This window comes from Myiozetetes cayanensis, unplaced genomic scaffold (genome assembly GCF_022539395.1).
Source record: "Myiozetetes cayanensis isolate MyiCay16 unplaced genomic scaffold, myiCay2020 scf17, whole genome shotgun sequence".
Taxonomy (NCBI): Eukaryota; Metazoa; Chordata; class Aves; order Passeriformes; family Tyrannidae; genus Myiozetetes; species Myiozetetes cayanensis.
This window is the reverse complement of record NW_026087378.1, coordinates 14,769,601-14,796,797: the sequence shown is the minus strand read 5'-3', so window position 1 is coordinate 14,796,797 and position 27,197 is coordinate 14,769,601. Positions and strand designations below refer to the sequence as shown.

Below are 27,197 nucleotides of genomic sequence, written 5' to 3'. Positions count from 1 at the left end.
TAGCCAGGATCCGACAGAGAGCAAGCTTCCCAACACCGACACAGGCAAGGGGAGAAGAGCTGGGGCTCTCAGGAGCACTTGGCAGGAAGGAGGAACTGCCCCAGCTGGTCTGCCTTGCCCCTCCTGCACAGCTGCTTGCTCCAAGAGGCAGCTGCTGCTATCAGGAATTCTCACTCCCTGACCGAAGGTTTTCAAGGTATTTTCTTTAGAAACTTAATCAGTTACCTGGTGTTCTTGGGCAGCTGCTGATTATCAGTCATATTATTTACCTTGCCTCCAAGTAAAGCTGAGGATCCCTGCAGTTTGTCAGGAAGCAGGCAGAGGCAAGTGATGGAGGGAAGGCCTCCCTGCAGCTAAGGACATCCATCTCCAGAAACTACTGGCTCTACAATGACTCCAGATCTAAAAAAGCCACAGGGCAGAAGCTGCTAAAAGCACTGGAGGTATTACCTGAAACCACAGACTAGTTTGGGGTTGGAAGACACCTTGAAGATCATCTTGTTTCAACCCCTGCAGGGACACCTTCCACCAGCCCAGGTTGCTCCAAGGCTTGTCCAACCTGGCCTTGGACACCTCCAGGGATGGGGCAGCCACAGCTTCTCATTCCTTGTCCCCAGTCCCTCTCCAGCTCTCCTGGAGCCCCTTTAGGCCCTGCAAGGAGCTCTCAGGTCTCTCTGGAGCTTTCTCTTCTCCAGGTGAACCCCCCAGCTCTCCCAGCCTGGCTCCAGAGCAGAGGGGCTCCAGCCCTGGGAGCATCTGTGGCCTCCTCTGAGTTTGCTCCATGTCCTGAGGTTGGACGCCAGAGCTGGAGGCAGCTCTGCAGGTTGGGTCTGACAAGAGCAGAGGAGCAGAATCCCCTCCTTCAACCTGCTGGTCATGCATCTTAAAAAGGGCTTGGTTTTTGTTTTGTTTTTTTGTTTTGTGAGGAATGGGAACAGCAAGAGGAGGGCTCAGGCTGGAATCCCAGCAGCACATCTGGATTGCACAAGGGCTGCTGGGCTCCCTGGGGCTGCAGGACTGTTGCTATTTGGGTGTACACAGTGACTCCTTCCACCAAGATACAGTACACCACCAGCCCAAGAGATCTCAGACTGGCTGGTAAACCTCACACCAACAGCCTTCAAGACGTTCTAGGACATATTGCTAAACATGAAGATGTTAAAAAAAAAAGGCACTTCATTTTAAAGATAATTTCAGATATGATTTTATTCTGAATTTTACAAATAACAAGCATTTCTCTATAAAAAACTAGGGTAAGAATTAATGTAGTTACAGCTAGGAATATTTACATTCTTAGAAGAAATTTATATACCTTTCTATGTACAAGGCTGTGTTCATTACTGGTTTAGAGTTCTCCCAAAAGCATCTCTCAGTAAGGCTTGATGGTGCATGGGCTGATTCTATGCTTCAAGAAAATAATTTACAACTGCCAGGACTAAGGTTCTATTCTACAAATACTGAAATAGGTATTGCAGTCCAACTCCCCGGGCAATGCAGCCCCTCCCTGAACAGCCCCTCCTCCTCCCCACAGCGGTCACTTGGAAAGGGGGGAGGAGTTCACACATCTGCACAGAAATAGTGTCAGAAGTCAGCCAAAGTTGCCCGATTCTGGAAGCTGAAATACTAAACGATGCTCGTGGGAGCATTACATTCACTGTCAGAAGAGTCAGAGATTCTAATGAATACTGCCTGTGGAGCACAAACATCCCGGCACGCTGTGGTACCCTCTGAGTTAACAGCCTTTCCACTTGCAGGCAAAGAAGCCAAAGTCACAGGAGTATCTGAGGTGCCCAAGGGGATGACAGAAGTCATCCTGAGAGCTGGAAAGGAGGGGATCCTCGTTCCCAACTCAGGGCATGCTTCCCCCGGTGAAGGTACTGCAGTGGGCACTGTTCTCTGCCTGAGCAGGTAACTGGGTAACCTGTTCTGCTGCTGGGACAGCTCACAGGCAGCCCAGCCACAGCAGTGCTCAGGCCAGGGTTAGTCTGAACCTCAGAGTCTGCTGCATCTTCCTCCACAACACAAGGAGCTCTCAGGTTTATCACAGCTCCTCTTGCAAAGGTAAATTGTGTGCCCTACTCCTGCAGGTACATCCACAGCCAGGCTGTGCTGCAGATCTGACCTGCTGCCAGCACTGACACCACTCCAAGATGTGCCCACGACTGGATCAGCTCCTTTCATCTACATCTTGTTTGCAGGGATCAGATCACCTACCTATATAAAACAGTCCCTCCATTTCTTTCTGAGATCCCTGCTATCTGGATTCCACCTGCCCACTGGAACAAGATCCTTGTTTTAGACATAAACTTGAAAAGAGAAGGCTGAAACAGTGAACACATAATAACCCAGTCAGCTATTTTAAATATGTTCTACATTTCTGACTCAGACTTCATGTTTTTAAAAACATGAGCAAGGGAAAACCCCTCTTTTTTTGACACAAAGCGATTGCCACTGAGTTTTGTAGGGTTAGTCATGACTAATGGGAAATTCCCCAATTTGTCTGGAGTTAGAAAAACAAACCAAACTAACAATAACAACAAAAAAACCCACACAGAACTTCTTTAGTAAACATCAGAATATTTAAATATTCAAGAAAAAAAGTCTCTCTTTGAAGGCACAAACTTGGATAAAGCAGTGGGTAAGAAATTACAGCTAAATCAGATGTTAAACAGACACTGGAACTTCCAGACTAACTCCTGTATCAGGCAGGCACATATCTTACAGTTTAGGATATCTTCTGAAACTGTTTACAGGAAGAGCCTTATGGGACACGGGTGTTTACACTGGCAAATTCATTACAAGGAAGTTGCAGCTAAATGTGTTTTGCCTCAGATTCCTGTGGTTATCAGATCATTCTACAACACATACAAAAGAAGCTGCTTCTCAGCCTTACAGCTCCTAGACAAGGTCTACAAAGAAAAATACCTGTACCAAGTTTGACAACATACTCTTTTGTGTCTGCAATGAATATTGCAAAAGAAGTGTAAGCCTGCCAGAACAGGTCACGTTTTTGGGAAGGGGGACTGGCTGTTACAGGCACTCTCCTAACATGTATTTGCCCATGTCAAGGCTGTTCTGTGATGGGCAGCGGGGCTTGTAAAATCCAGATTCTCAATTTTGGCACGAGCCTCAGATCACACACAGCATTTTAAACCTCCTGCCCAGGGCCTGTCAACCCACAAACAGGAGTGACACTGAACCTGCCCCAACCTTCAGCTTTCTTTCCTTGGAAAAGTTGACATACAACAAAATTATTTTCCCCCACATCATTCTCTGACCCAGTGACATCGGCCAGCTTCCTGCTGCATCCAGAAACCAAAATCCTAAACAAAGAGGTGAAAAAATGCAGGAAAAGTGGAGCAAATCCTCGAGCTCAAGATACTGGCAGGGAGAGTTTAACCAAACCAAAGCACTACAGTCTGGACAGCGCCTTCTACTTTCTTGTTCCTGTGACAAGCAGTCCAAGGCACGCATCAGTCCCACAGCCTGTTACCAAGACAGGATTTGGGATATTGGTTCACCAAAGACTGGAATCAGCCAATGCCACCTACATATTTAAACACCACAGGAAAATGCACAACTTCCCCAGCCATCTGCTGCAGGAGAGTAAGGCCCCCGACAGCTTTGGCTACAAAGATTTAGGCTGTTTATTAAGTCTCTACAAGACAGAACAAAATACAAGTGCCACAAGACAGAAACCTTTCACCACTCACATCTGTCACACCAGAACCAGCACAGCACAAATGTGTAAGTGTACATTGTGTATTTAGAGAAACACAGGTAATGCCAAGGGCACTTCCACAACCTCTTGGCAGATTTTCAACAAGATTTGTGGGTTTGTTGGGGGTTTTTTTAAACAATTTTAAAGCAATTCACTGATTACACAAGTTAAGTGCAACAACAGACCTCACAGCAATCACACAGGTGATACTTAAGGATTGAGAACCAGTGGTCAGAAATATGTTCTGTTTTGTTCTCAGTACACTCCTCCATGAGGTCAGTGCAGTGGCCTAATTAACACAATAATTTATGACTAAATATATTAATTGTGTGCGTGTACATGCACCAGTGGGAAAAGCAAGAACAAAGACAGGAGAATCATTTCCATCATCCAAATTGCACAGAGAACGTTAAAACAATTTACACATAAAACTTTCACCACAAAAACTAACACCACTCCCTCTACACACAGGTGAAACCTTTTGCATTATTTAGAATAAATCCAGCCTGGAAACAGGCCACATCCAAGCTCAGATGTAAACAAGAAGGTACAGTTGAAATCCAGCATTGGAATCAAGTGAATTTTGTGAGCAAAACTTCAGTGCTAAATAGTTTGTGCAAGACAATCCTTTCAGTCGATGCTGAGTTAAAACCTATCAAGTTAGAATTAACTCTCAGAATCTTTCTTTGCATCTTTCTGAATTTGGTAACAAATTCAGCATGTACAAAGTCACTTGGGTAAGATCAGAGAGAGGCACGTTCTCATAGCCTTCACACAATAAATAAGTTTCCTGTATAGAGACAGAAGTCAAGGAATCAAAAGCAATGAGCAGCTTTTTCTGGCAATTTTTACTTCTTGACGTGCATTAGCTCTGGAGAAGGTTCACTGAGGGACCCAGGCACCCTGCCAGCCCTTGAACTCATTTTCAAGTATCTCTCAGCTGAACTATACACATAAAGTGACACAGGACTGATCAGGTACTGCTCCATGGTACTGCTGATGAGCACAGCTGTGGCTGAAACATCTCACTGAAGGCTACGCAGTGTTTATGTTCATATAAAAAGAGAACTTACAGAACACAGTGCTTAAATTAATAAATAAGGTTAAAATTGCAGGAAACAAAGTGTTGCCACTAGCCCTTTCTAGAATGAGTTTTAGAAGGAAAGTCCATTTAACTTTCAGTCCACCAGGAAGGACACAGGAGTTCCATCAAAATGCTGTGCTTTTAAGGATCTCTGGATTCTCTTCTTCCTCCTTGGAATCCCTTGTGCTACTAGATGGAGGCCTGTATTCTAACCTGGGGGTGGGAAAAAGAAAGAAAAAACAAAATAACTTTAAAAATAGATGAGTGGATTGGAAGAAAAATCAGATTTCTGTTTTGACATTACAGCTTCCTAATTTTAATATCCTGTTGACTTTAGTTGGACAGGTCCCTTTCCTGCACCCCATCTGTGTTGATGTGACATCTTAACCAGAGCCGTGGTGAAAGGCCAAAAACTCAATGCCTTTTTAGGTCAGATGAATTAAATTGGAAGAGTTCAGCTCTTCCCCAGCTTGTAAGACTTTCAGAACCTAAAATGATTGTAACCCACAATGTGTCCCTAAACCTTGATAAAGCAACACATTTTTGAGGTGCATCCCTCAGATGTACTTTTAAAAGCTATCAGAGTAAAATGATAAATTTAGAGCTGAGAGATGCACATACAAACACACACACTTGGAAAGAGGGACCAGGATTCCAGGCAACCTCTTGTATCTTCAACAGAGCACTTACCTGTGCTGCCAAAACCAGCCCCTCTCTCTGCCCACAGCCAGGCAAGTGCCCTCCTCAGAGCAGAGCAGTGCCAAGGTCAGGGTGATACTCACCCTTTCACCAGCAGCATTTGGTCAATGGTGTCAGGAAGGGGCATCCCATAGCTTTCAGGCAGAAATAGTGTCAGAATTCCTGACAGCACAGTCAGGCTCCCCATCAGGATGTAAGGCAGGAATCGATCGTAGGCACCTGGCAGAACACAACAAAGGGAAAGCAGAAAGGCATCAGCTCTGAGTCTGATAACTGCCCACAGAAGTTGTGGCTGCCTCACCCCTGGGAGTGTCCAAGGCCAGGCTGGACAGGGCTTGGAGCCACCTGGGCTGGTGGAAGGTGTCCCTGCCTGTGGCAGGGGGTGGAACAAGATGATCTTTAATGTCCTTCCACTCTGTGGTTCTGTGATAAGGTCTGTACCGAGGTACAGGGCTTCACCCGTGCAAGACTTGTGCTCTCAGCAAAAACCAACCCAAGCAAGCCCCACCACAGCCTGACATGCAGAGGGGATGTTGTTGTACATGGAATTTGAGGAACTGGAGGGAGTGGGGAGCAGTAGCTGTAGGAGCTGTCCCTGCTGTGGGTCTCTGGAGCATCTCCGGAGCAGAGCAGTTCACTCACCGAGGTAAACGAAGTAAGGGGAGAGGATGCTGCCCAGCCTGGAGGCCATGGAACTCGCTCCAACCCCCATGTTCCTCACCACTGTTGGGTAGAGCTCAGCCGTGTAAACATAGACCATTGAAAAGGCTGATGTGATTCCAAACTTGCCCACCATCACCAGCAGAATAGACAGAGCACGGAGATCTGAAATCAGAGCACAAGTAAGGACTTAATAAAGCTCTGGCAGTTCATGGTATCCCTTCATTCCTTCGTGTTTGTGTAACTCCTGCCTAATTAACTCCAGCATCTGGTGTTTTTTTTTCCCACAAACATAAGCAATGTTCTTTTTTAATTTTTTCTTCTATGAATTCCTAGGAATCAACATTTTCATTTTCTTTTGAGCACAGGGCTTCCTGCCAAGTGAAAAATAAGGAGAACAGAGCAAGAACTGTTGAGGCCCTTTCAGATTTCAGGGGCCAGATCTCTGCTACTGCAAACAATGCAATTTATCCCTTTTTAATAAAATGAAACACTTGAAACAAGTTATTTTTGGTTTCCTGCTCTGGTTTCTCATTAGCATTCTTAGCTACAAGCCAATACTTTATTATAGGAAGTTGGGTTGACTTTAGCTGGGACATTTAGATTTGAAAATCAAACCAGATTGTATCAGTGTTGTCCAATTGACTCATAGGACAGGAAGAAAAAGAGAATGCAGCACACATATTACCTGTATAAAATAAGCAAGGCAGTTGTTGCACATTCTCTTTAGTATACTCTTTGATTTGTAAACAAGTCCTAGGCAACAACACCCTCCTTATATTGATTCCATAACCCCATTGATCTGACTGGCCTAAAGATACATATGCTTTGAGATCTAGTAAATGTTACCTGGCCCTCCTTTCCAGGTGCCACACATTATTTAAGCTATCAACACTAATTCAGTCAAGCATCTCTGCTTATCCAAAATGCTTCCACAATGACTCCACTGAATGTAACTCTTTAAACAAGCCCTGAAGTCATCAACAGCAGTTTGGGAAGTGAGTTCTGCAGCCTCTTGGCAATGTCTCTGACTAAACTCTGATCAGTCTAGCCTTGGTTTCACACCTGGACCTTACCAGGACACCCTGCCAGGGATGTACTTCAGAGGCAAAACTGGCCTACCACGCTAATCCCAACAGATCACACAGCCAGTGACCCACCTTCCAAACTGTATCTGAATGACACGCTGTGCGGAGCTGCTCGTGCAGCAGCACTGAGAACCACGGCAGAGGGGCACAGATGGGACACAATATCTGTGTTTAGTCCCCTCAGGACACCGCTCCTCCACACACACCCAGCGCCCAGCGCCGCACGTCCCCTGCCATACATATGTGAGATGAACTAAGGGTTCCATACGTGAGGGCACGAGCTGGATGAAGAGCAGCACGCAGCCTCCCAAGAACAACGCGGCAGCCATCGAGTACCGTCGGGGCAGGTTGCGCAGCAGCACCCAGGAGATGACGTAGGCGGGCACCTCGATCACGGCCGACAGGAAGCAGTTCACGTACACGTCCCCGTGCAGGTTGGGCGTGTCGAGGGACAGGCCGAAATAGCCAACGGAGATTATCATCCTGCGAGGAACAGCAACGGCATCAGGCAAACCTCACCTGTCCCAGGGGCTGCCAGGAACCTCCTCCACATCCCCGCCAAGCACAGGGATGGCTGTGCAAGGCAAATTCACCTGACGCTCATTCACCTCTGGAGCAGCTGGAAGTGCTGACTTCAGACACAGCACGTTAACAATTAAACTGTGCTGATGCTTTTGATCTCTCAAGTTGCTCTTGAAGTCAAAGAATAAAATGCACTACGCTGGGAGGTAAGTGATGATCATTCACACTGCAGTGGTGCAGCAGCTGTCACTACTAGTAGCTATAGCTTTAGACTGAAAGTTTGGGCTACTGAATTTTGCTGTTGCTGAGGCCTACAGCAGCTTTCCATGATGTTTACCAGGGAGCTCTGGGTGCAGAGCATTGTTTCTGGGTCATCACCCTCCATGCTTTGTGTATAAAGTCAGAGAGGAGGAGTGTGGCAGACCCAGCATCCTGGGATTTTCCCTGCCATGCCCCAAGCTGGCTGGGCAGCATCCCAATCATGTTGGCCTGGGCTGGTCAGTGCAGCAGGACAGACTTTGGTGGCTGGAGCACTGACATCTGAACTGTGCCACTGCCAGATGAGAGCTGGCTTCTATGTGATCTGGGGAAACACAACTGGCCTTGAAGACAAACCCTGTTGTGTCTTGGGAGATGTTGGGAAGAGCAGATTAAGCTTCACCGACAAGTATAACGTGGTAAACAAGGAACAGGCACTGCATCAGGACATGTGCAGGTGCAATGGTGAGGCACAGAGCACTCAGCACTTCATCTCCTTCAGCACCTTCAGAACCCAGAGCAAAACCACTGCACAGCACCAGTGGGTCACGGACAGAAGATCAGCTCTTCACCTCCTCACTGCAAATGGGAAGAGCCTTCATGGTCCAGCTGCTTAAAATAAAGTCTCTTAGTGTACCTGGGAGGGTATGAGGTCACAGAGTGACCCCACTGCTGTGGTGCCCTGCCCCAAAGCCATTCTTCTCAGAAGTAGTTCTGCAGTGTTTTTCTCACCACAGCCCAACACACCCACCCTGCTCTCCTTGGAGTTATTTTTATACACAATAAACTGTGATGCTGGAATTCCCTGTTGGTAGCAGTTTGCCTTAGCTTATCACACTGGCAAACCTTGACACAGTTATATACTCTGCAGGAAAACTTTAGTGGTATTTACACATCCCAGAGTGCCAAGGAGCTGAACTTCCTCCTGCAAAGGGAATAGTTTAAAGGCCTGTTACTCACTCAAAATTAACAAAACCCTCAGCACTATGTAAAGGTGCCACAGTGCTGGCTGTGACCACCCCCTTGTGCAGACCTTTTCTGTAAGCACTGTCAGTTCATAATGCACAATATACTGTCAGTATACCACGAGCTGGAAAACAGTGCTGTGAGCCAGCACAAAATGCCTCATATTTTGGGAAAGAATTAAAAGTAGGTTAGGTAACTCACACACAAGCTAGAATAGTGAAACAATTCCCCAAGCCAAGTGAATACTTGTCTGTGAGAGGAGGTAAGATTGTGCAAGTCAGCTGCACGTGTCTGACTCTTCCTGCCTATCTTAAAACTTCATTTATGATGTGGCAAAAAGCCCTTCAGCCTGGGTTACTGAATGCAGTAGAATGGATTACACACACACTGCCATGTCACTGTTGCTCTCAGCAGCTTCATCCTACCAGAAACGCTGTTCCAACAGGTTTTGCATTTGATTTCTACAACCACACAGGCAAAACTGGCTGTGCCCAGGGATTACTGCTCTGCTCCAAGCAGATTAGGAGTAGGGCAGTCTCACTTTCAATTAAAGGTGAGAGTCAGTGACTGCACTTGGAGGCAGGGCATTATATAGACATTGTATTGACATTTCTGCAGAGAACCAACATTATTTTTCTCCTTGAGCTGTTTTTTTGCACAAGTTCTTTCCTTGCTGTGTTTGTAACATTGTGCTTGGTGATGGGCCAGAGAATCTGGCTTAAATATTAGCCAAGTCAGTCCTTTGACCCAAAATGCCACATCGACTTGTATGTGCTGGCAGGTCAGTGGACTGGACTCCAAGGCTCTGCCTCATTAAGGCCCAGGAATGTTCCTCAAAAAGGCAGCAAACAGACTCAGCTGGCTCCAAAGCACTTGAGGTACCTTCTTGGTTATGTCACTGGGTACATGCAGTAATTACACCTCACTGGTACAGCCTCTGGCCCGCTACAGGTTATCCTCTCTGTTTTCAAGGTATCTAGTGAAGGAAAATAACCAGCATTTAATGCCACATGAAGTATGGCTTCAGCTAGTAAAAACCACGCTGAAGATGGCAGGTGGACAGAGCAGACAGCAGGAAAGTGCAGGGAAATCTCAAATCAGAACTTCAAAGGCAGCTTTATCCCTCTAAGAAGCAATACAAAAGGGATGGAAAGCATCATGTTCAGACCCCTGGACAGAAGTTCTCTGGGGTGGTAGGACATGACTCATTCCTCTAAAAGACTCTGTTACAGTGAGAAGAGCATTCCCCAAGACCCAGGATCAGGCAGGATTCCCACACCTCATTGCCAGCTGATCCAGCTCCTGCTCAGTTCAGGATATGCCTGACTACTTCAGAAAGAAACAACAGTCCAGAGGTGTTTCTACACTGCCACTGGAGAACCTACGTAACCACAACTTTGTTGTTTCAGCCAGCAAGTCATTGATTTTTGAGCTGGTTTTGTTCCTATTTCTTCACAATACCTTAGTGTTTAAAGGTTCATACTCCTGAATCACACTTGCTTACCACAGAAGCACTGACATAATAGTGATGGTTAAAATATTTCGGGTTCTCATTAGATCCAAAATGGTGTATGTCTGCTGCTTCTGGGAATTCACATCTTGCAGCTGTAAAAAAGCAAACAACAAACAAAACATTGGAACTTTAACTTCCTGCAAAAATAATTATTATGAAAAGAAGTCCCTCCCCAACTTATACCTCAGTATTTTGACATGCTGAATAGGTGCCTCACTTTTAATAAAACACATCAAACTGTAAGAGCCTGTGAAAGTAGAAGGTTCTCCTTCATTGAAAGTCACTTAGAATTTAAGACTGAAACTCTTCACTCTCATGACCAGTGACAGGGCTGGAGCTGTGCCAGGGCAGGCTCAGGTTGGATCTCAGGGAAAGGTTCTTCCCCCAGAGGGTGGTTGGCACTGAACAGGCTCCCCAGGGCACTGGGCACAGCCCCAAGGCTGCCAGAGCTCCAGGAGGGTTGGGATGATCCTCTGGGGCACAGGGGGACTCTTGGGATGTGCCTGTGCAGGGCTGAGGGTTGGACTGGATGATTCCTGTGGGTCCCTCCCAGCTCAGCATATCCTGGGATTCTGTGATTTTATAGCAATCATCTTCTCTGCCTGAGGCTTCACAAAGCAACAGCTTTTTGTTGCTTGAATTACAAAGCATTAAGTCATGATTCATATGGCACTGCTGACACAGTTCTAATGTCCAGTTTTGAGCACTGCCCCTTGAGAATCAGGCAGATCAACTGCACTCAGACAAGAAGAGAGCAACGGGGATGGTGAGACATTGGAAAAAAGGAGCACAGAATGGTCTTTAAAGACCAGCAAATAAAGAGATAAACTGTCCTCTATGTCTACTGCAGATGTTGCAACAAATAACAAGATTAAACCACAGCAGGACAGAGATAGTAAATGACTGCTCATATTGGACCTAACAGCAGTGTATTAAAACTGAGACAAACTGGCTAATGAGCTGAAGAGTGCCCATCATTATCTAGCCTGTTTTTGAGATCATCTTCTAAGAACATAAACAAAAAGACAACAAACTTCTCCTTTCCCCATGAAACTTTCCAGCTCTTCAACATAAAACCACTTCTATGTAAACAATGCAAGGATATTCATCCATGAAGCATGAGAACAATTTTTGTCCTTGGTAAGATTGTAAAATAGGGAAGAATTAATTTTTTTTAATTAGGACTTTTATTTAGACCCTTAAGAAGGGGGACCAAGGAAGAGATTTTTCAGAATATGGAAAACAGGATTTAAGAGGACAAATTCCATCAACTCTGATAAAGCAACATGGACTTTGTGTAGCCCCTGCAGTCAGGCAAAAATTCTCTCTAAGTGATAGTCGAATCTGAAGATCTGGATGATGAAGTAGCAGTCTGGTACAAGTCAAATTTCAGCCTATTTGCTTTCATAAATCCCATTTTTTTACAAAAAGCAAACAGTTCTTTACCTTTGATAGCTTTCACTCTGCCTGAAGCCAAACTTGCAGTCACTCACAGCCCTTTCTCATAAATCACATGATCTTCCCTAAGCACTCCCCCATTTCACCACTATCTGCTGCCAAGAAACAAGAACACCAGAAAAAAAAAAAAAAAAAAAAAGAGAGAAACCCCAAGCAAACCACAAAACAAAACCAGGAACAGTAAAATTTGGAGTCAGTTGACAAGGAAAAGGGACCCTGCCTTTTAAGAGCTGGATAAACAGACAACACAATCCTTATCAGGACAGGCTAGGACAAGAAGCGATGAGAAAGGTAGGGAAGGCAAAATGGTGGTTTGAAATTAAACCTATCATCCAAACACTTGAATCCCCTCCTGGGGGATAATTCAACCAACCAGGCCCTATTTGTGCTCTGCAGCTGGTTTGTGACCAGTCACCTGCTGGACCCCAAGCAGCTTGAGACCTCTGGAGTCCAAACTGTGCTCTGCAGCTGGGTGGGTCTGAGGGACACCCCAAACACGAGCTTGGGCTGCTCCATCCCAAACTCACATTCCAAATGCACAGGGGCAAAGGGCCAGCCAGAATTCTGAGAGTCTCTCTGCAGCAGAAACCCTCCCAAACCCTCTAGGGCTGTGAGCCTTCTGCTGTCCAGCCCTTCAGAAAGCAGACACCAGAACAGCATAGACAGACCCCTGAGGAAGAGAAGTTTTGCACAGAACTTTTGGCCACAGCACCACTTTTACCTAAAAAAGTAAAGAGATGGGCAGTTCTGCATTTAAGCAGCACCTGTTCATTGAGCTCGTTTTCCTTTGCTTGTCAGAATGTTAATATGTGTTTTTGAAAGCTGATGTGCAATGATTTACCTGTAAATAAGCATCACATACTCCAGCCCACACTGCTGCAAAGTCAGCATTTCCCCTTGTCCAGTGTTTCCTAAGACAACATCCCTACTCTTGCCCCTGCTTTCTGCTGCTTCCCAATCCAGCCCCGTTCAGAGACAGCAAACAGAGCAGTGCTTCTTTCTAAGAATGAGACAGAGAGGATTCCAGGAACAGTGACCTTAGGCACATGTTGGAGCCAGAGCTTATTTTCTGTTCTCCTGATGCAGTGCTGGCAATGCAAGAGTTTTCAAGGCTTTCGTGAGTAGGAAGAAGAAAAGAAAGGAAAAAGATGTGTTCTAATGAAAATCCAGGAAAAAAGCTACCATAAGAAGGTCAGGATTAGTCCTGTGTTAAACTTCTATAGAATGATATTACTGACTGAATAAGCAAAGAGTCTGTTTGGCACAAGTATTTAGATCACTAGACTACAGGTACCTCAAATTTATTACCTTCCCCCCCCAAAAATAGAGTTTAAAAGGAAAAAGGTGGCTGTAAACTGGATCAAAAGATGTTTGCATTAGAATGCATGGTGGCATCCCTATGTGAATGGGACAGCAAAGGCTTTGCAAATCTCAATGAAGAAGGGAAAGGGCATTCTGCTTTTCAGCAGAAAAGGATGATCTTTCACCCATTTGAGAAGCACATAATACAGTGCAGGAACAACTCCCTTCATCTGCCTGGAAATGAATCCCTTTACACAGAGTCCAGCAAACAACTGGACTGCTAAATGGATCTTACCTCACTAGGGTCAAGTATGACATCTGGGGCTGTAATGCCATTAGTTTTTGCAGCTTTTCGGAGGATGTCTTCTGCCTCCTGAAACCTTCCCTGGGAGATCAACCACCGGGGAGACTCTGGAATGACCCTGCAGAGAAGGTTCAGAATAACAAGGCTGCAGTTCCACAGAAAGCACTGCTGCAGGCACCAACACACATTGTTCCAGGCAAGATCTCAAAACATGCCACATCTTGCAGGAATTAGTGCAGTGACAACAGAAATCAGATGTACAGGAGCAGGCTAGCCTACTGAACAAGAACATGCCTTTATGGATTTCAGAAGCACTGCAGGAATTAGCAATGATTCAGAAAAAAGAGCAATACAAACATTCAAAGTATGGGAAAACAGTTCAATTAAAGATAATTCAGAAATGTGAACATACAAGCAGCACGCTGTACATTAAGAAGCATATCCTTAGAAAATAACACACATAAACTTAGTAACTATAAATCCTGTCACAGAAAGGCAAGTCAGAGCAGGATTCACCAGTCATTCAACTGTGTAAGAACCTGGATGGAATCACAAACACAACCACAAGTGTAAGTGAAGGAACACCACCACCACGTGGACTGTTTCAGCTTTACATGCCATCCAAAAGCAGTATTTTATCAACTAGGGAAGAAAACATGGAAGTCTCACAGATGTGCAAGTACTGTTTTGTAGTTTGTCACATCTATGTCACCCTACAGTGCCCAGCTTCCCAGAACAACCGGTTTATCCTTCTGCCCTCAGTTCAGACCACAGCCCATGGATTTCAGCTGGTGCACAGGATGAGTTTTACTGACTTTTTTTTTCTTTGCATGTGCAACACTTAATTTTATAGAAGCCTACAGAAAGTGAAGAGCAGGCTTTTTGGGGCATCGGTCAGATCACACACAAAGCCATGGACTGACAGCAAAATGACTGGGAGGGGAAAGGACACAACATCCATTCTTCACCTACCCGTTCCTGAATTTCACTGGCTTGGAGTCTGGCTCCTAAAAATCTGCAGGCAGGGCCTTACAGAGAGTGAAGTGCTGTAAGCCCACGATACTCACCACCAGAGCGGGATGCAGAGCAGCCCGGGCAGGGTGAGCGCCAGCAGCAGCATCCGCCAGGCTCTGATGAAGTAGGCGAAGAGGGGCAGCAACATGTAGCCAAAGGCATAGAATATGCACACCCCCAGGGTGCAGAACACCACACGGATTGATTTGCCAAGGATTTCTGTGCCTGTTCAAAACAGCAGAGTGAAGAATAGGATTTTAACTTGATAGCAACCAAATAAGCTAACAGAGGTACCCCTAGCAAGGGGCTTTGTGAAAGGCACCACTCTGGGGAGCTGCAGGGCAGAGCACTCTGCCATCCAGCTCCAGAGGCACCACAGAGCTGCCTCGTGCAGTGAGCCTGCATCAACTGAGGTCATTCTGTGTATAAAACAAAGAGAACCGGGCCACATTGTATTTCTGCAGCTCATATTTCTATAATTTTATCTTTTTAGAATCTCACATTTTACTTGAGGAACTGAAACCACCTAAAACACACTCTCAACAGTAAACCATAGCTTGATCACCACAGCATCCTCTACAGCTTTTGGACAGTGACCAGCTTCTTTAAAGAATAATTTGAAGGTTCCCAACCTGAATCACCTCCTAAAAGACTATTTAGCCAAAAAACCTCAGTCTTTTTGGGTACACATATGGAATTCTTATTGATCACTAACAAAGGCCAGGCTACTGGCAGGGGAATTAAATGCACAAACAGGAGCTGACAACCCCCCTGAAATGTTTAGGGACCTTCAAATCAGGAGACATAGAAAGAAAGCTGATCTTCCCTGTTTCCATGGAAATCAAAGAAGATTCCAGCAGTTGCAGGAGGCTGTGTGCAGTGAGGTCAGCCAAGCACTGCTTTCACCCCTGAACTTGCCTTTCTTGGCCCAAAAGGAATTTCTTGTCACCATCTGGTACTTTGGACAGTGAGGTCACTGTAAATAACAGTAATTCTTTTTAAATCTCATATTCATAAGGTAATTCCCATTACCAAATATGGTCTCAGTCAACTTGAGAGTATATGAAGCAAATATCATGATGACATTTATATTTTTACTATAGGCTGTTTAAAGGAGACTTTATAAAAATGACTGGTTTTGTTCTTTTGCAAGTTTTTTAGTCAAATATGTATTTAGGCCCCAAAACTGACAAAAGAAATCCCTGAAAAATCATAGAATCACATAGAATGGTGTGGGTTGAAAGAGACCTTGAAGATCATCTAGTTCCAACCCCTAAAAAAATCACATCTCACAGGTTTTATGCCTCCACCTTGGAGATGGACTTTGTTTCAAATAATCAGTTTCTGGGGTTTTGACTCTTTCAGGATGGCAAACCACAGAATTAATTCAAATTGCACCTCTATCTACTGGAAACTTCCAAGGAGATGACAAATTATCCATGCATGGTGAGGCCACACTCTTAACAGTGTTGCTTGGCAAAACAAATCAACCCTAAGCCAGTACCGAAAAGGAGCAGGAAAAGCACAAGATGAAAGAACACATACTGTGCCCAGCAGGACTTTCATACCAAGAACAAATGCTGCCACGTAGTTAGAGATCTGTCCCATGCCAACCAGCACAAACAACACTGAAAACATCTCCCAGCTGGTAGAGAAGACCTGTATGAAGCTGAAGCCAGTCTGCATTGCCAGAGTTGCAAACAGCACATTCTTCCTGCCAAACCTTCCACGGACAGATTAAAAAAAAGAAAGAAAAGAGAAAAAAAAAAAAAAAAGACATGATTATACAACATCATGAATGAAATCTTCAGAAGCAGAAAAGTAAGTTTACTTGTAAGCATATTTAGGGAGATAGAAAACTTCTGCAAAAAGCAGAGGTTCAGGAAATGTGACACAGGCACAACTGTTCTAAATACATTAAAAAAAAAAAATCACTGGCCAAGAGAAAGTGATATTCCAAGGGCTAGTTGTCTTTAACTATGTGCTGGAACACTATTCCTTTCTTACTGATAGGATGGGCAGGGCAACAAATCACCAGGAGCAAATTATTTAAAATGCAAGAGTATCCAAAGCTCCAAGGAGCACACAGTCCATGACATAGATCAGCATATTGAAAAAAAAAAACCAAAACAGAAAAGGATGGAAAGTCCCTGGAAGAGAGGTAAAACTCAGGTTTGCAAGATGCTACTAGCTGTCAGTGATCCCATGCTGCAATCTCCATTCCACGAGGTTTAAAAATGATCCAAACTGAGGGACTCTGGAAGGTCTATCAATGAAATATTATGAAAAAAAAAAAAGAAAAAACAAAGATAAAAGAAATTCAGCTAAAGTTAACTCATCAAGAGTCATTGCTAATGTCCTGGCCCAGGCAGCCCCACAGCACTGGGGCAGGACATGTGCTGAGTGCCAGTTCACACAACCCCACTTGGCCTGGAGCTCTCCAGCTGGTGCCTCGAGCCTCAGGAGGGTCCCAACGCCCTGAGAACAGATTCCCCAAAGAATTTTGTCCCTCTCCACACCTCAGGCTCGCTGCAGGCCTGGGGGCAGCAGAACACTGGACACAGCCTCCCTGGAGCTTCTCCAGGGGAGGAGGAGCCCCTGGCCGTGATGCTCCTGCCCCACAGGCTGCACCCATGGCCTCCTCTCCTGCACCCAGGGAGGATGTGTCCCCTCCTGCACCCAGGGAGGATGTGTCCCCTCCTGCACCCAGGGAGGATGTGTCCCCTCCTGCACCCAGGGAGGATGTGTCCCCTCCTGCACCCAGGCAGGATGTGTCCCCTCCTGCACCCAGGGAGGATGTGTCCCCACGGGAAGGAGCTGCAGAGGACACTCCTGGCAGCGTGAAGGTGGAAGCTCCTGGAGAGCAGCTCCTGAGTCACCTGCCAGGTGGTCACCATGGGAGACACTCAGCAGACAGGGAGCTCTTGGGAATGAAGCTCCTGAGCCTGGAAGCAGTGCCAGGATGAAGTGGTGGGAAACTTCCCCACAGGGAAGAGGGAAAACAAAAACTCTCCAAGTATCAGCAAATTAAAGGACCCCATATCGTTCTCTGGGAATCAGGAAGACACACGGTGCACTGCACAGCAAATCCCAGGGAGAGAATAAGAAAAACTGAGCTTTAAAAAAAAAACCCAAAAACCAAGCAACTGTCAACATCACAAAAATTAATGGTGTCTTCCCTTTTTTTAATGTTTGTACTAATGCACAAGAAAGCCTTGCTTCTCTGGAGTGCAGCTGAACAATGTTCATGCTTTGCAGCTTCCACAAATGCAGATCATTGGACTTAGATATGTATCTGATGAGGAGAAAGAGTTTTAAATTTGACTTAAAAAACCAAAGGAAAACAAGCCTCAGGTATCCCTCTGAACAGAGTCCAAAGTAAATAGGAGAGAATGTCACTGATCTGATTTTTCCAGTCAAAACTTATCTCCTACACCTGTTTTCTGGCATGAAACCAGTTTGCTCCAGAGCGATTTCACTGCAAATATAAAGAGATAAAGGTAACACCCAGCGATAATCTTTGTAACATTTTGTTCTAGTTCAGGACATTTCTCTACACACTCTGTGTAGACTCAGGTTAGACGGTCATGGAACAAAGATGTCAGGAGTTGCAGAAAGACACTTATAGGAGACTTGCCATACAAGAAGAGCCTACAAACCAGACTCAAACAGAGAGCCAGCAGCTCTGGTGTATATACTTTACTTGTCTGAGAGCTGTCCTGATATGAAAGATCCCAGCAGGACACCCACGAAAAACAGGGAGGTGCTCAGGGGTCCCTTCCAGTCGTTGTCACAGACGAGATTCCACTGCAGGGAGAGAGAACATGAAAGTCTTTTAATAAACAGGATTTCCCCTCCCTCCTAAATGTCTCGGCTGAGCTGGTTTTGGAAGGAGTGAGAACAGAATCACAGGATGGTGTGGGTGGGAAGGACCATAAAGCTCATCCAGTGCCACCCCTGCCATGGGCAGGGACAACTTCCACCAGCACAGGGTGCTCCAACCTGGCCTTGGACACTCCCAGGGATCCAGCGGCAGCCACAGCTTCTCTGGGCACCCTGTGCCAGGGCCTGCCCACCCTCCCAGGGAAAAATTCCTTCTCAATATCCCATCTAATTGTAATTCCCTGCATATAGCAATGTTCCATTAGAAACTCACATTCTTAATTTAGGAGAAACTGAACTACAGAAACAAGAATATACAAAGAAAAAGCCTCTGTTACATTTTAATATGATTTTGAGAGACAGGAGACTGTTCACTCTTCACTGGGAATCTAGCCAAACTCAATAAGAATTTTGAATAAAAATTGAAATATACACCAAACAAACCAAGATTTAAAACAACAACAACAACAAAACAACAAACAAACAAACAAGGAGAACAAAAGAAAATATTTATTGAATGAAGACTGCAATAGTTTCCAATCTCATACCCATTTCAGTCTGATGTTTTTGAAACAGCACTCATATTATTTTTCTATCTACACAAGGAGTTATTATTAAAAGAGTCTTAGTTTTATTTTGGTTATCTGGGGAAAAAATGTGTAAATATTAGAAGAAAGGACAAAACCCAGCAGGGATGACTCCACTCCTCCTCCACAGCTATGCTGTGACTGGAGGAGCTCCCAGAGCTCTCCCAGTCCTGCCCCACCCCAGCACCTGCTGCCAGAGGGCAGGTGCTGCAGCCCTGCAGGAGAGGAACTGGGAGGCAACCAATGCTTCTGATGGGAGGCCAAACCCTCAGGAGCTCAGTTATTCAAACAGCTCTCTCATCTGATATTTCAGGGATGGAAACTTTTAGGTTTTAATCTGCAGTAAAAAGGCTGAAATGAAAATATTTCCCCTGATCCCAAAAATTAATCCTTCTTGTCTCCCAATTACAAATAATTAAGCGCATTTTTTTGCAGTTTGTACTGGAACACCCCTCATGCTTTGATTTGCTCCACAAGCAATGCACTGCTGCGTGTCCCAGCTCCCCCCCAGCCCAGCCGTGGGGCTGCAGGTGGCAGTGCCGGTGTTTCACTGCCAGCCCCGTGCCCTCAGCACGGAACCTCTGAGCCCAGAGTCTCCCAGCCTGTCAGCAGTCACACTACAGCTCCATCCTACCTGTGGTTCAGGCTGGAGGATCACCAAAAGCTATGCACACAATGACCAACACCAGCACACAATGACCAGCACTGGCCTTCCACTCCAGATCCCCATATCAACACACAGCTGAGCCATCACTTATTCATGGACATCCAGTGTTCAGCGAGAACTGGGAACTGTTCCAGAGATGATCTATGGCCACTCACACAGCCTGCACTCTCATGGGCATTGGCAGAACTTTAGCTGCCAGCTCTTACACTAATTCATCTCCTCATCGTTATTTTTAAGGTCAAAATGTACCTTTTCCAATTTATAACTGCATTCAAGTAATATTCTAACCTCTCCATTGACAAATCTATTTGTGGTTCCATGTCTTAAAAATCTCTCCTTCTATCAGGCTTCATAACCCTCGATATTATTCCTGCACTTGCTCCCCAACCCTTTCCAGCCTCACAGTACCTGAAGCTCAGGCCCCAGCACTCAACACAGTGCTCCAGCACATCCCACAGTGCCACCAGTCAGGCATCATTATACAGGAGCCTTCCAGAACTGGGGCTTTCTCATGTGAGAACAAATGTATCCCACTCATGTTAAGGAACTCAATATCATGTGGATTAAGAACTGTAATCAATATTTATAACTAAATCTGTATTATTCAACAAAAGCCATGCTTCATCATAGATTAAAGTCTGAGCCATTCTGTGATAAACACAGAGGCTAAAGCCAGCCAAGAAGCTTCAGCAAAATATATCTGGCAACTTGAAAACATGCAGCAAATGACTGTTATCAGATTTATACAGGCCAAAGGTTTCAGTGATTATCATACGCCTTCATATGATAACACCATGGAAAAAAATCACAAATACAAATCCTGCATTTATAAAGCCTCTCCTACTCACAAAAAAACATCTTTGCATCAACTCCCGGAGTCAGACATCCTCAATAACAGAACTAAAATCTAACTATCTCGGTTATTGGTCTATCACTACTAAGTCAGTCATTACTTTCCAGCTGATCAGCCTGTGCCTGGGAGTTCACCCTCTCATCTGTCCTACCCCCTGCACTTTGGCACAAGGCTTGCACAACACTTGGCTTTCCAGACACTGGTGTGTTTGTGCCCTGTAACGAACACTTCCTTCAGACCACTGAGGTGGAGACCTTTCTTGGAAAAGTTCACAGTATTAAAATGTTTAGCACAGTTCTGCCAAAAGCTTCTTGTACTGGCAGGTGCAAACATACTGGGTATTCAAATGTGGCAATGATTAGCAGCTTGTTTTTCTGCCCTCTCTGTGCCGGTGTGAGGAGCTGTTATGCTGAAGACCACTCAAACCAGCCACCAGAATTAACCTCAACATCAAATTTCCAAAGGAGAACTACTTAGTTGTGCAATCCCACTTATTTACACTCCACAACAATTAGGGCAAAACCATTTTAAGGTCAGTTACCCTTTGCCCCAGTAAATAAATGTTGAAGTCTTCAACTTTTAATGACTCACCAATAAGGTCTACTACACTGCTTGCCAGTGAGGTCAGCATCAGCCTTCCAGAACTATTTTGCAACCATATCCTTCCCTCAGGTGCTCACTGTCCAAGAGGAAGTCACCAAAGCATCGCTGGCAGAGACCAGCGTGGCAAAGAGTGAGCAGTTACCGGTTAATCCCTGCTGCTGGCAGTGCTGTTTGGACACAGCATACTGTGACCCAGTGCTCTAAAATCATGTGTTATTTTCACTTCTCAGTATCCTCTGAACTAGCCTGCCTGCTGTAACAGCCTTTGCCCCAGGGAAGAAGCTAAGGTTAACCTCAGCAAGGTATCTGGGCTCCAAACAGGAGAAAAACATTCCATTTACAAGGAGCAGCTGCTGTGAAGCATTGAGCTGCTCAACACGGGCACCCACCAGCACAGATCACCCCCACTCTGGTTTGTGCCAGCTTTGGGACACCCTCTGTTGCAGTTTAAACTTCTCTTCTTCCTCAGATTGGAGCTATTTTGGGCTTGATGTTTCGTGATTTTTGTACTTCTAAAGGAGAGCTGGCACTTCACGAATCACTAATCCTAAATCCTGCTGTGCCTCTCATCGAGACCTCAATGCAGGTGCCATGTCCTGCTCCACTTTCACTGCAAATACACCATCTCCTAGCAGGTGGCTACACAGGAAGTAATAAAATCCTAACTGCTGATAACAAGATGCCTATCCTATGTAAGCCTAAATTTTACCCAATATTTTTCATGCATCACAATATGCAAATTGCAAGTCTAATTATAGGGTAGCTCTTCAAAACATCAAAGGTTGTTGCATTACAGCACACACCAAACACACACCACTATCAAATATGCTTGGAAAGATAAAGAAGGACCTTACTTGAAAACAGCCTGTTTCTCAGTGTAGAGAACTGCTCCACCACAGGAACACTCAACTTTCCTAATGCCACTACAAGAACCCTAAATAAAGCTGGGCTATGACAAGTACAAAAGCTTCAAGAGCCTCTCTTGATTACACTCCTGTCCTAGAAGGAAAAGCCTTATAGGAAAAGGAATTTTTAAGCTACAAGATGTCATGCCTTCCCACTCCTTTGTTTTATTTTCTTTAACTGTTTTCCTGTCCTGCTAAGAGTAACACACATGGCTGAAGAACTGAGAAGTCCCATGGATTAATATTTTCTTTTTTAAAATCAATATGTTAGCAAGAATTTTTGAAGCTAAGCCAATATCCTGTACTCTCTCCTTCCCCTTGCTTCTCTCAGAAAGAAGAGGCAAGTTCTTCAAATAAATCTCAGTCTCACAGCCAAGTACTCAAGAACCTTTGATTCAGAATCTGGTCTTGTTTGTATCCATATAAATATTCTCTGCTTACTTAAGAGCTATGAGTGTTATTAAACACCCTTTCCTCTCAAAAAACATTTGTCTATTCCAAATACTTAGAAGCTCTAGATGTTACATTAAAGCTTATTATCTAAAGTAAACAGAAGTCTATATCTACAAAATTCACATTCTGCTTAATTTTCCCCCCTGTAGTTGTTTGAAATTTTTACAAAGATAAAACTTACATAGAAAGGGAAGGAAATTGCCAAATATTTTATAATTCCAGTGCAGAAACTGAACTGTTCCTCATACAACACATTTTATAGATGGTTGGAGAAAAAGGAAACAGGGCAGTGACATCAGCAACTGAGAAACCTGAGCTGAGTTCAAATCTACAAGTCAAGATGACACAAAGGGAACATTACCCTGCCACTAATTGTCCATGGTACCACTAAAAGAGCACTGTTTCCATTTAACAACATCAACCACAGGCCTATCATTCTTTAACAATACTAATCTTATTTTATGTTGCAAGGTCAGAAACGTCTGTACTTTGTACAATTCTGAACATTCCTGCACGATGTGCTTCTTAAATCATACCTTGAAAACCACAGCATTTTAGAAATACCTTCATGGATCTGTCAGACCTTCACATTTACTTATTAAATGAAAACTAGACTTTTTTTCCTTCTTCTGACAAGACTGGTAACACTAAGATTTTGTACCTGCAAATCGCCGCAGCTTTATCAACTCCAGGGGATGAGAAGTTATCAATATGAACTTCAGCCAGAAAAACAGTGAGATCTTAACCTATAACTGTAAAGAGAAAGTGCCTCTCACAAGGTGAGAAACAATGGAGATGACTGGTGTTAATGAAGAGCTGGGTGAGAGCTGGACCTGGATGACATGGGCATGATTTGCACTTCAGCTGCTGGCTCCGCTCCTGCAACAGCCTGGTCTTGTGGAACGTGTCCCTGTCCAGGGCATGGGGTTGGAACTGGGTCATCTTTAAGGTCCCTCCCAACCCAAACCATTCTGTGACTCTCTGACTATAAATTACAATGTCTAGCATAAGCCTGTGTTTTTATTTTGGTAAAGCAAAACAATACATCCCTCTGCCTTCCAGCAGAGAGTGACCATCGACACCTCCAGTTCACCAGCGGTGCCACAGAGCCCATTGGAGTCCTGCCCGATGACACTGCTGTGGCCTCCCCCTGCTTCCTGAAGGTCTGGCACAACCCACTGATCTCCAGGGATGGGGCCCAGCAGCACAGCGGGGCACTGGAATCCCTGGGCTGTGGGGGCTGGCACCCTCAGGGCCCTCCTGTCTGCCCAGAACTCTCCCTGCACATCTGTGCAGATGCAGTGCCAGCCCTGCGCTCGGCCTCTGGACACCCGGCAATTCCCACCACAGGCACCTTCCTCTGCAAAAGCCACAGTCCCTAAAGCTTGTTAACAGCAACACAGGCACAGAGCATGCAGCTCTGGCTGGATGCCACCTGCACTGAACTGATTTCAACTGATGAACAAAGCAACACATCTTTAAAGTTGGGGATGAATCCGTGTATGCAAACCTCGGTGTCTGTTCAGGGTTCACTGTGTAAGAACTCCTCCCCTGTGAAGTGTTCTGACTGCTGTATCATCTAACGCCTCCCTCCTCATTATATCATATTTCTAGTGCACTCATGCTCTCAACTCCACTGCTCAATTCTATCCCCAGTTATTCTGTGTAGCCCCATAACAGCCATGACTGGCAGAAGTTGCCCTTTTACCTTAGTTGCTCCTGGCCTTAGTCCTTTTACTACGTGTATGAACTTTTACTACTCCTACATTCTTTTTTTATGGGACTTATGGATGAATCAGAATGACACAGATGGCTTCTTGAGCCAAAGTAAAGCTTCTCTTATCCCCTGAGCTACAGCATTTCAAAAATCAAAAGACAGAAAGGGATTTTGTTACACTGGAGCTGGTTAAATACTGAAGACTGGCTAGTAAGGGGATTTTGTTACACTGGGAGCTGGTTAAATACTGAAGACTGGCTAATAACAACCTTCTGTTGTTAGCCTGTGTGAGAAAAGAAAGCCTCTCTTCAAGTGGGAGAGAACCGAATGTTTTAAGTCTCCCCCGAAAAGCAAAACCATAAACAAGGTTTCTCTAAAGTCATGAGAGATTCAGCAAAAAGCTTTCTTATAAAAAAAAGATCCCCCTTCCCCCTCCCAGCGTTGGCTACGGAAATCTGGGACAAAGGTCCTCATGATTATTCAACGAGTTAGAGATATGCAACTAAACACAAGATTAGTTAATCATAAAAGAAGTAGCACCAAGCCAAGAAACTAAACACGTTTTACACCGAAAACCTGTAAGTATGTGAAAGGGCACAGCTCTTGCGAAACTCCCACAGAAACATTAATATTAAAGGGAAAAAAAAATACTGCCTCGGTGCACGATGCCTGGGCAGACAAACATTACCTCCCACGGCCACGGGACATCTGCCAAGCCACACAGACAGCGGGCCAGGGCTGCCGGGGAGGCTCAGCACTGTCAGCAGCTCCCTGCTCCCATCCGCCGTACACTCCTGCACGCTGCTCCAAGAGCTCAGCACAGTTTAATTCACACCAAGCCAAGGCTGAGTGAAGAGGTTTCAGGGACAAAGCCCCACGTCTAAGGCGGGTCTGCCACTCCAGGATGGCACAGGGAACACGAACAGGGCTGCCCAGGAAGATGCCAACTGCCCCACACTGCCCCAAGAGCACCCAGCCTTTCTCAACAGTGCATTTCAAAAGGAGCAGGGCCTCGACATTCCGAGCAGCTTTCCTCTCCAGGAAGGCAGCAGTTCTTTAGCAAGAGGTGAGACAGTGCCTTGCGCCACTTGCCAGAATCACTCAGGCCCTCGTTTGAATTTCCAGCAGCCCCGGTGTCCCCATTCCACACCTCCCTGTGCTGCCATGGCTCCTCTGCCCTGCTTCCCACCCCAGCCTAGTCCTCCTGAGGACTTCTGTGCCCAGATCAGCTTAGGGTCATTAAGTATTCACACCCATCACTACCCAAACACCCATCACAACCCATTTTGCAAAGCAAGAAGTAATGGAAAATACAGCTCCAGCTCTGTCAAACTTGTCAACAGGCAAAGGAACCCTATAAAGTTTCCAAGCCTTCTGAAAAAGGCCTATACAAGTACTGAAATTCAAGTATCCTCAGAACCCATTTCCTGAAGTCAGCCTGTGCCTGTGGGTCTGTAACAGCTCTCACCTGAAACAGGAGTGACAATCAGGACAGCTTCAGCTTTGGTTGGCTGCCCTGACCACAGAGCTGACTCAAGGGCTGTACCTGCACAGACAAGAAGCTGACCTGTCCCAGCAGGTGAGCAGGGAGACCAAAGCAGTGGGCACGGCCAAAGCAGAGGCACTGTGGGCACCCAGAGAACTTCAGGGTCCTTTTGGACACAGCACCAGACCAGTGCTCCCCAACCTCTGCATCTTGCACACCTCAGGATGACCCCAGCTGTGAGGGTGGGGAGGCCCTGGCAGAGGCTGCCAGAGAAGCTGTGGCTGCCCCATCCCTGGGAGTGTCCAAGGCCAGGCTGGATGGGGCTTGGAGCAACCTGGGCTGGTGGAAGGTGTCCCTGCCCATGACAGGGGGTGGGAATGAGATGGTCCTTAAGGCCTCTTCCAATCCAAACCATTCTGTGATTCTATGACTTCAACCACCTTTATTTTTTAAAGAAAGAAAACAAACCCTGTTGGTGTCTCGAGTTCAAAGCGACGTCTGTGACACCAAACAAGCTGATGGCAGGTGCTGACCCTGCTCCAGCCCCTCGCAGAGATGCTAATGAAGCAAGCAGCAATTACTGCAGTGACCAGTCCTGCTGGGTTAAGGAAATGTGCTGCTTTTGGAGGCTCCTTATCACAGAATCATAGACAGTTAAGGGATTGGAATGGACCTTAAAGATCGTCTAGTCCCAACCCCACCTGCCACGGGCACACCTCCAACCAGGCCAGGCTGCTCAAGGCTTTATCCAGCCTGGCATCGACAACCCCTCTGGGCAACCTGCTCCAGTGTCTCACCACGCTCACAGTAAAGAACTCCTTCCTCTTTCTCACGGCGGTGCAAGCGAACAGAAGCCCTCCGAACACAGCCCGGTTTGGCGGCAGGGCGCTGTGCGGGCAGGGACCCCCGAAAAGGCGGCGCTGCCCCGGTGCCGCGACACCCCCGCGCTGCCCAGCCCCGCGCACCTCGGTGACGATGGTGGAGCTGTACACGTCCCGGCTGTACTCCCAGCCGTCCAGGCACGGCTCCTGCTCCAGCGCCTCCAGCTCCACGTCGGAGCCGGGCCGCAGCCCCAGCGCCGAGAAGTTGGCGAGCGCGGCCAGGCGGTAGCGGCGGCAGCGGCTCGGGGCCTCCCGCCCGCCCCGCAGCTCCAGCGGGATGCTGGCGTTGCGCCACTCGCTGCTCAGGTTGGCCCCGCGGGGCACGGCGCACCGGTGCTCGGGAGTGCCGGCCAGGAACACGATGGAGAGCCCGTTGAAGCCGTTGGGGATGATGCTGGCGCTGAGCAGGAAGAAGACGAGGCGCTGGAAGCGGCCCCACTCGCCCAGGAAGGCGGTGGCCGCATCGTAGTCGCGCATATCGCGGCCGAGCTGCGGCCGCCGGTGCCCGGGGCCGCTGTGGCTCGGGCAGGAAGCTCCGCGCCATGGGCCGGGCCGGGGGTGGGGTTTGCAGGCG

The 27,197-nt window shown here is 46.2% G+C and overlaps 1 protein-coding gene across 1 annotated transcript; it reads right to left on the bottom strand.

The window, feature by feature from the left end:
- Positions 1-1,188: 1,188 nt before the first annotated feature.
- Positions 1,189-27,157, bottom strand: LOC126638199 (solute carrier family 22 member 5-like). Its single transcript, XM_050311884.1, has 10 exons — positions 26,708-27,157; positions 18,293-18,396; positions 16,158-16,312; positions 14,643-14,814; positions 13,567-13,693; positions 10,503-10,603; positions 7,521-7,735; positions 6,147-6,329; positions 5,588-5,723; positions 1,189-5,018 (listed from the first exon to the last, which is right to left on the bottom strand). Exons 1-10 carry the CDS (start codon positions 27,098-27,100, stop codon positions 4,931-4,933), a joined length of 1,674 nt encoding a protein of 557 aa, XP_050167841.1. The 5' UTR covers positions 27,101-27,157; the 3' UTR covers positions 1,189-4,930.
- Between the last annotated feature and the right edge of the window lie 40 nt (positions 27,158-27,197).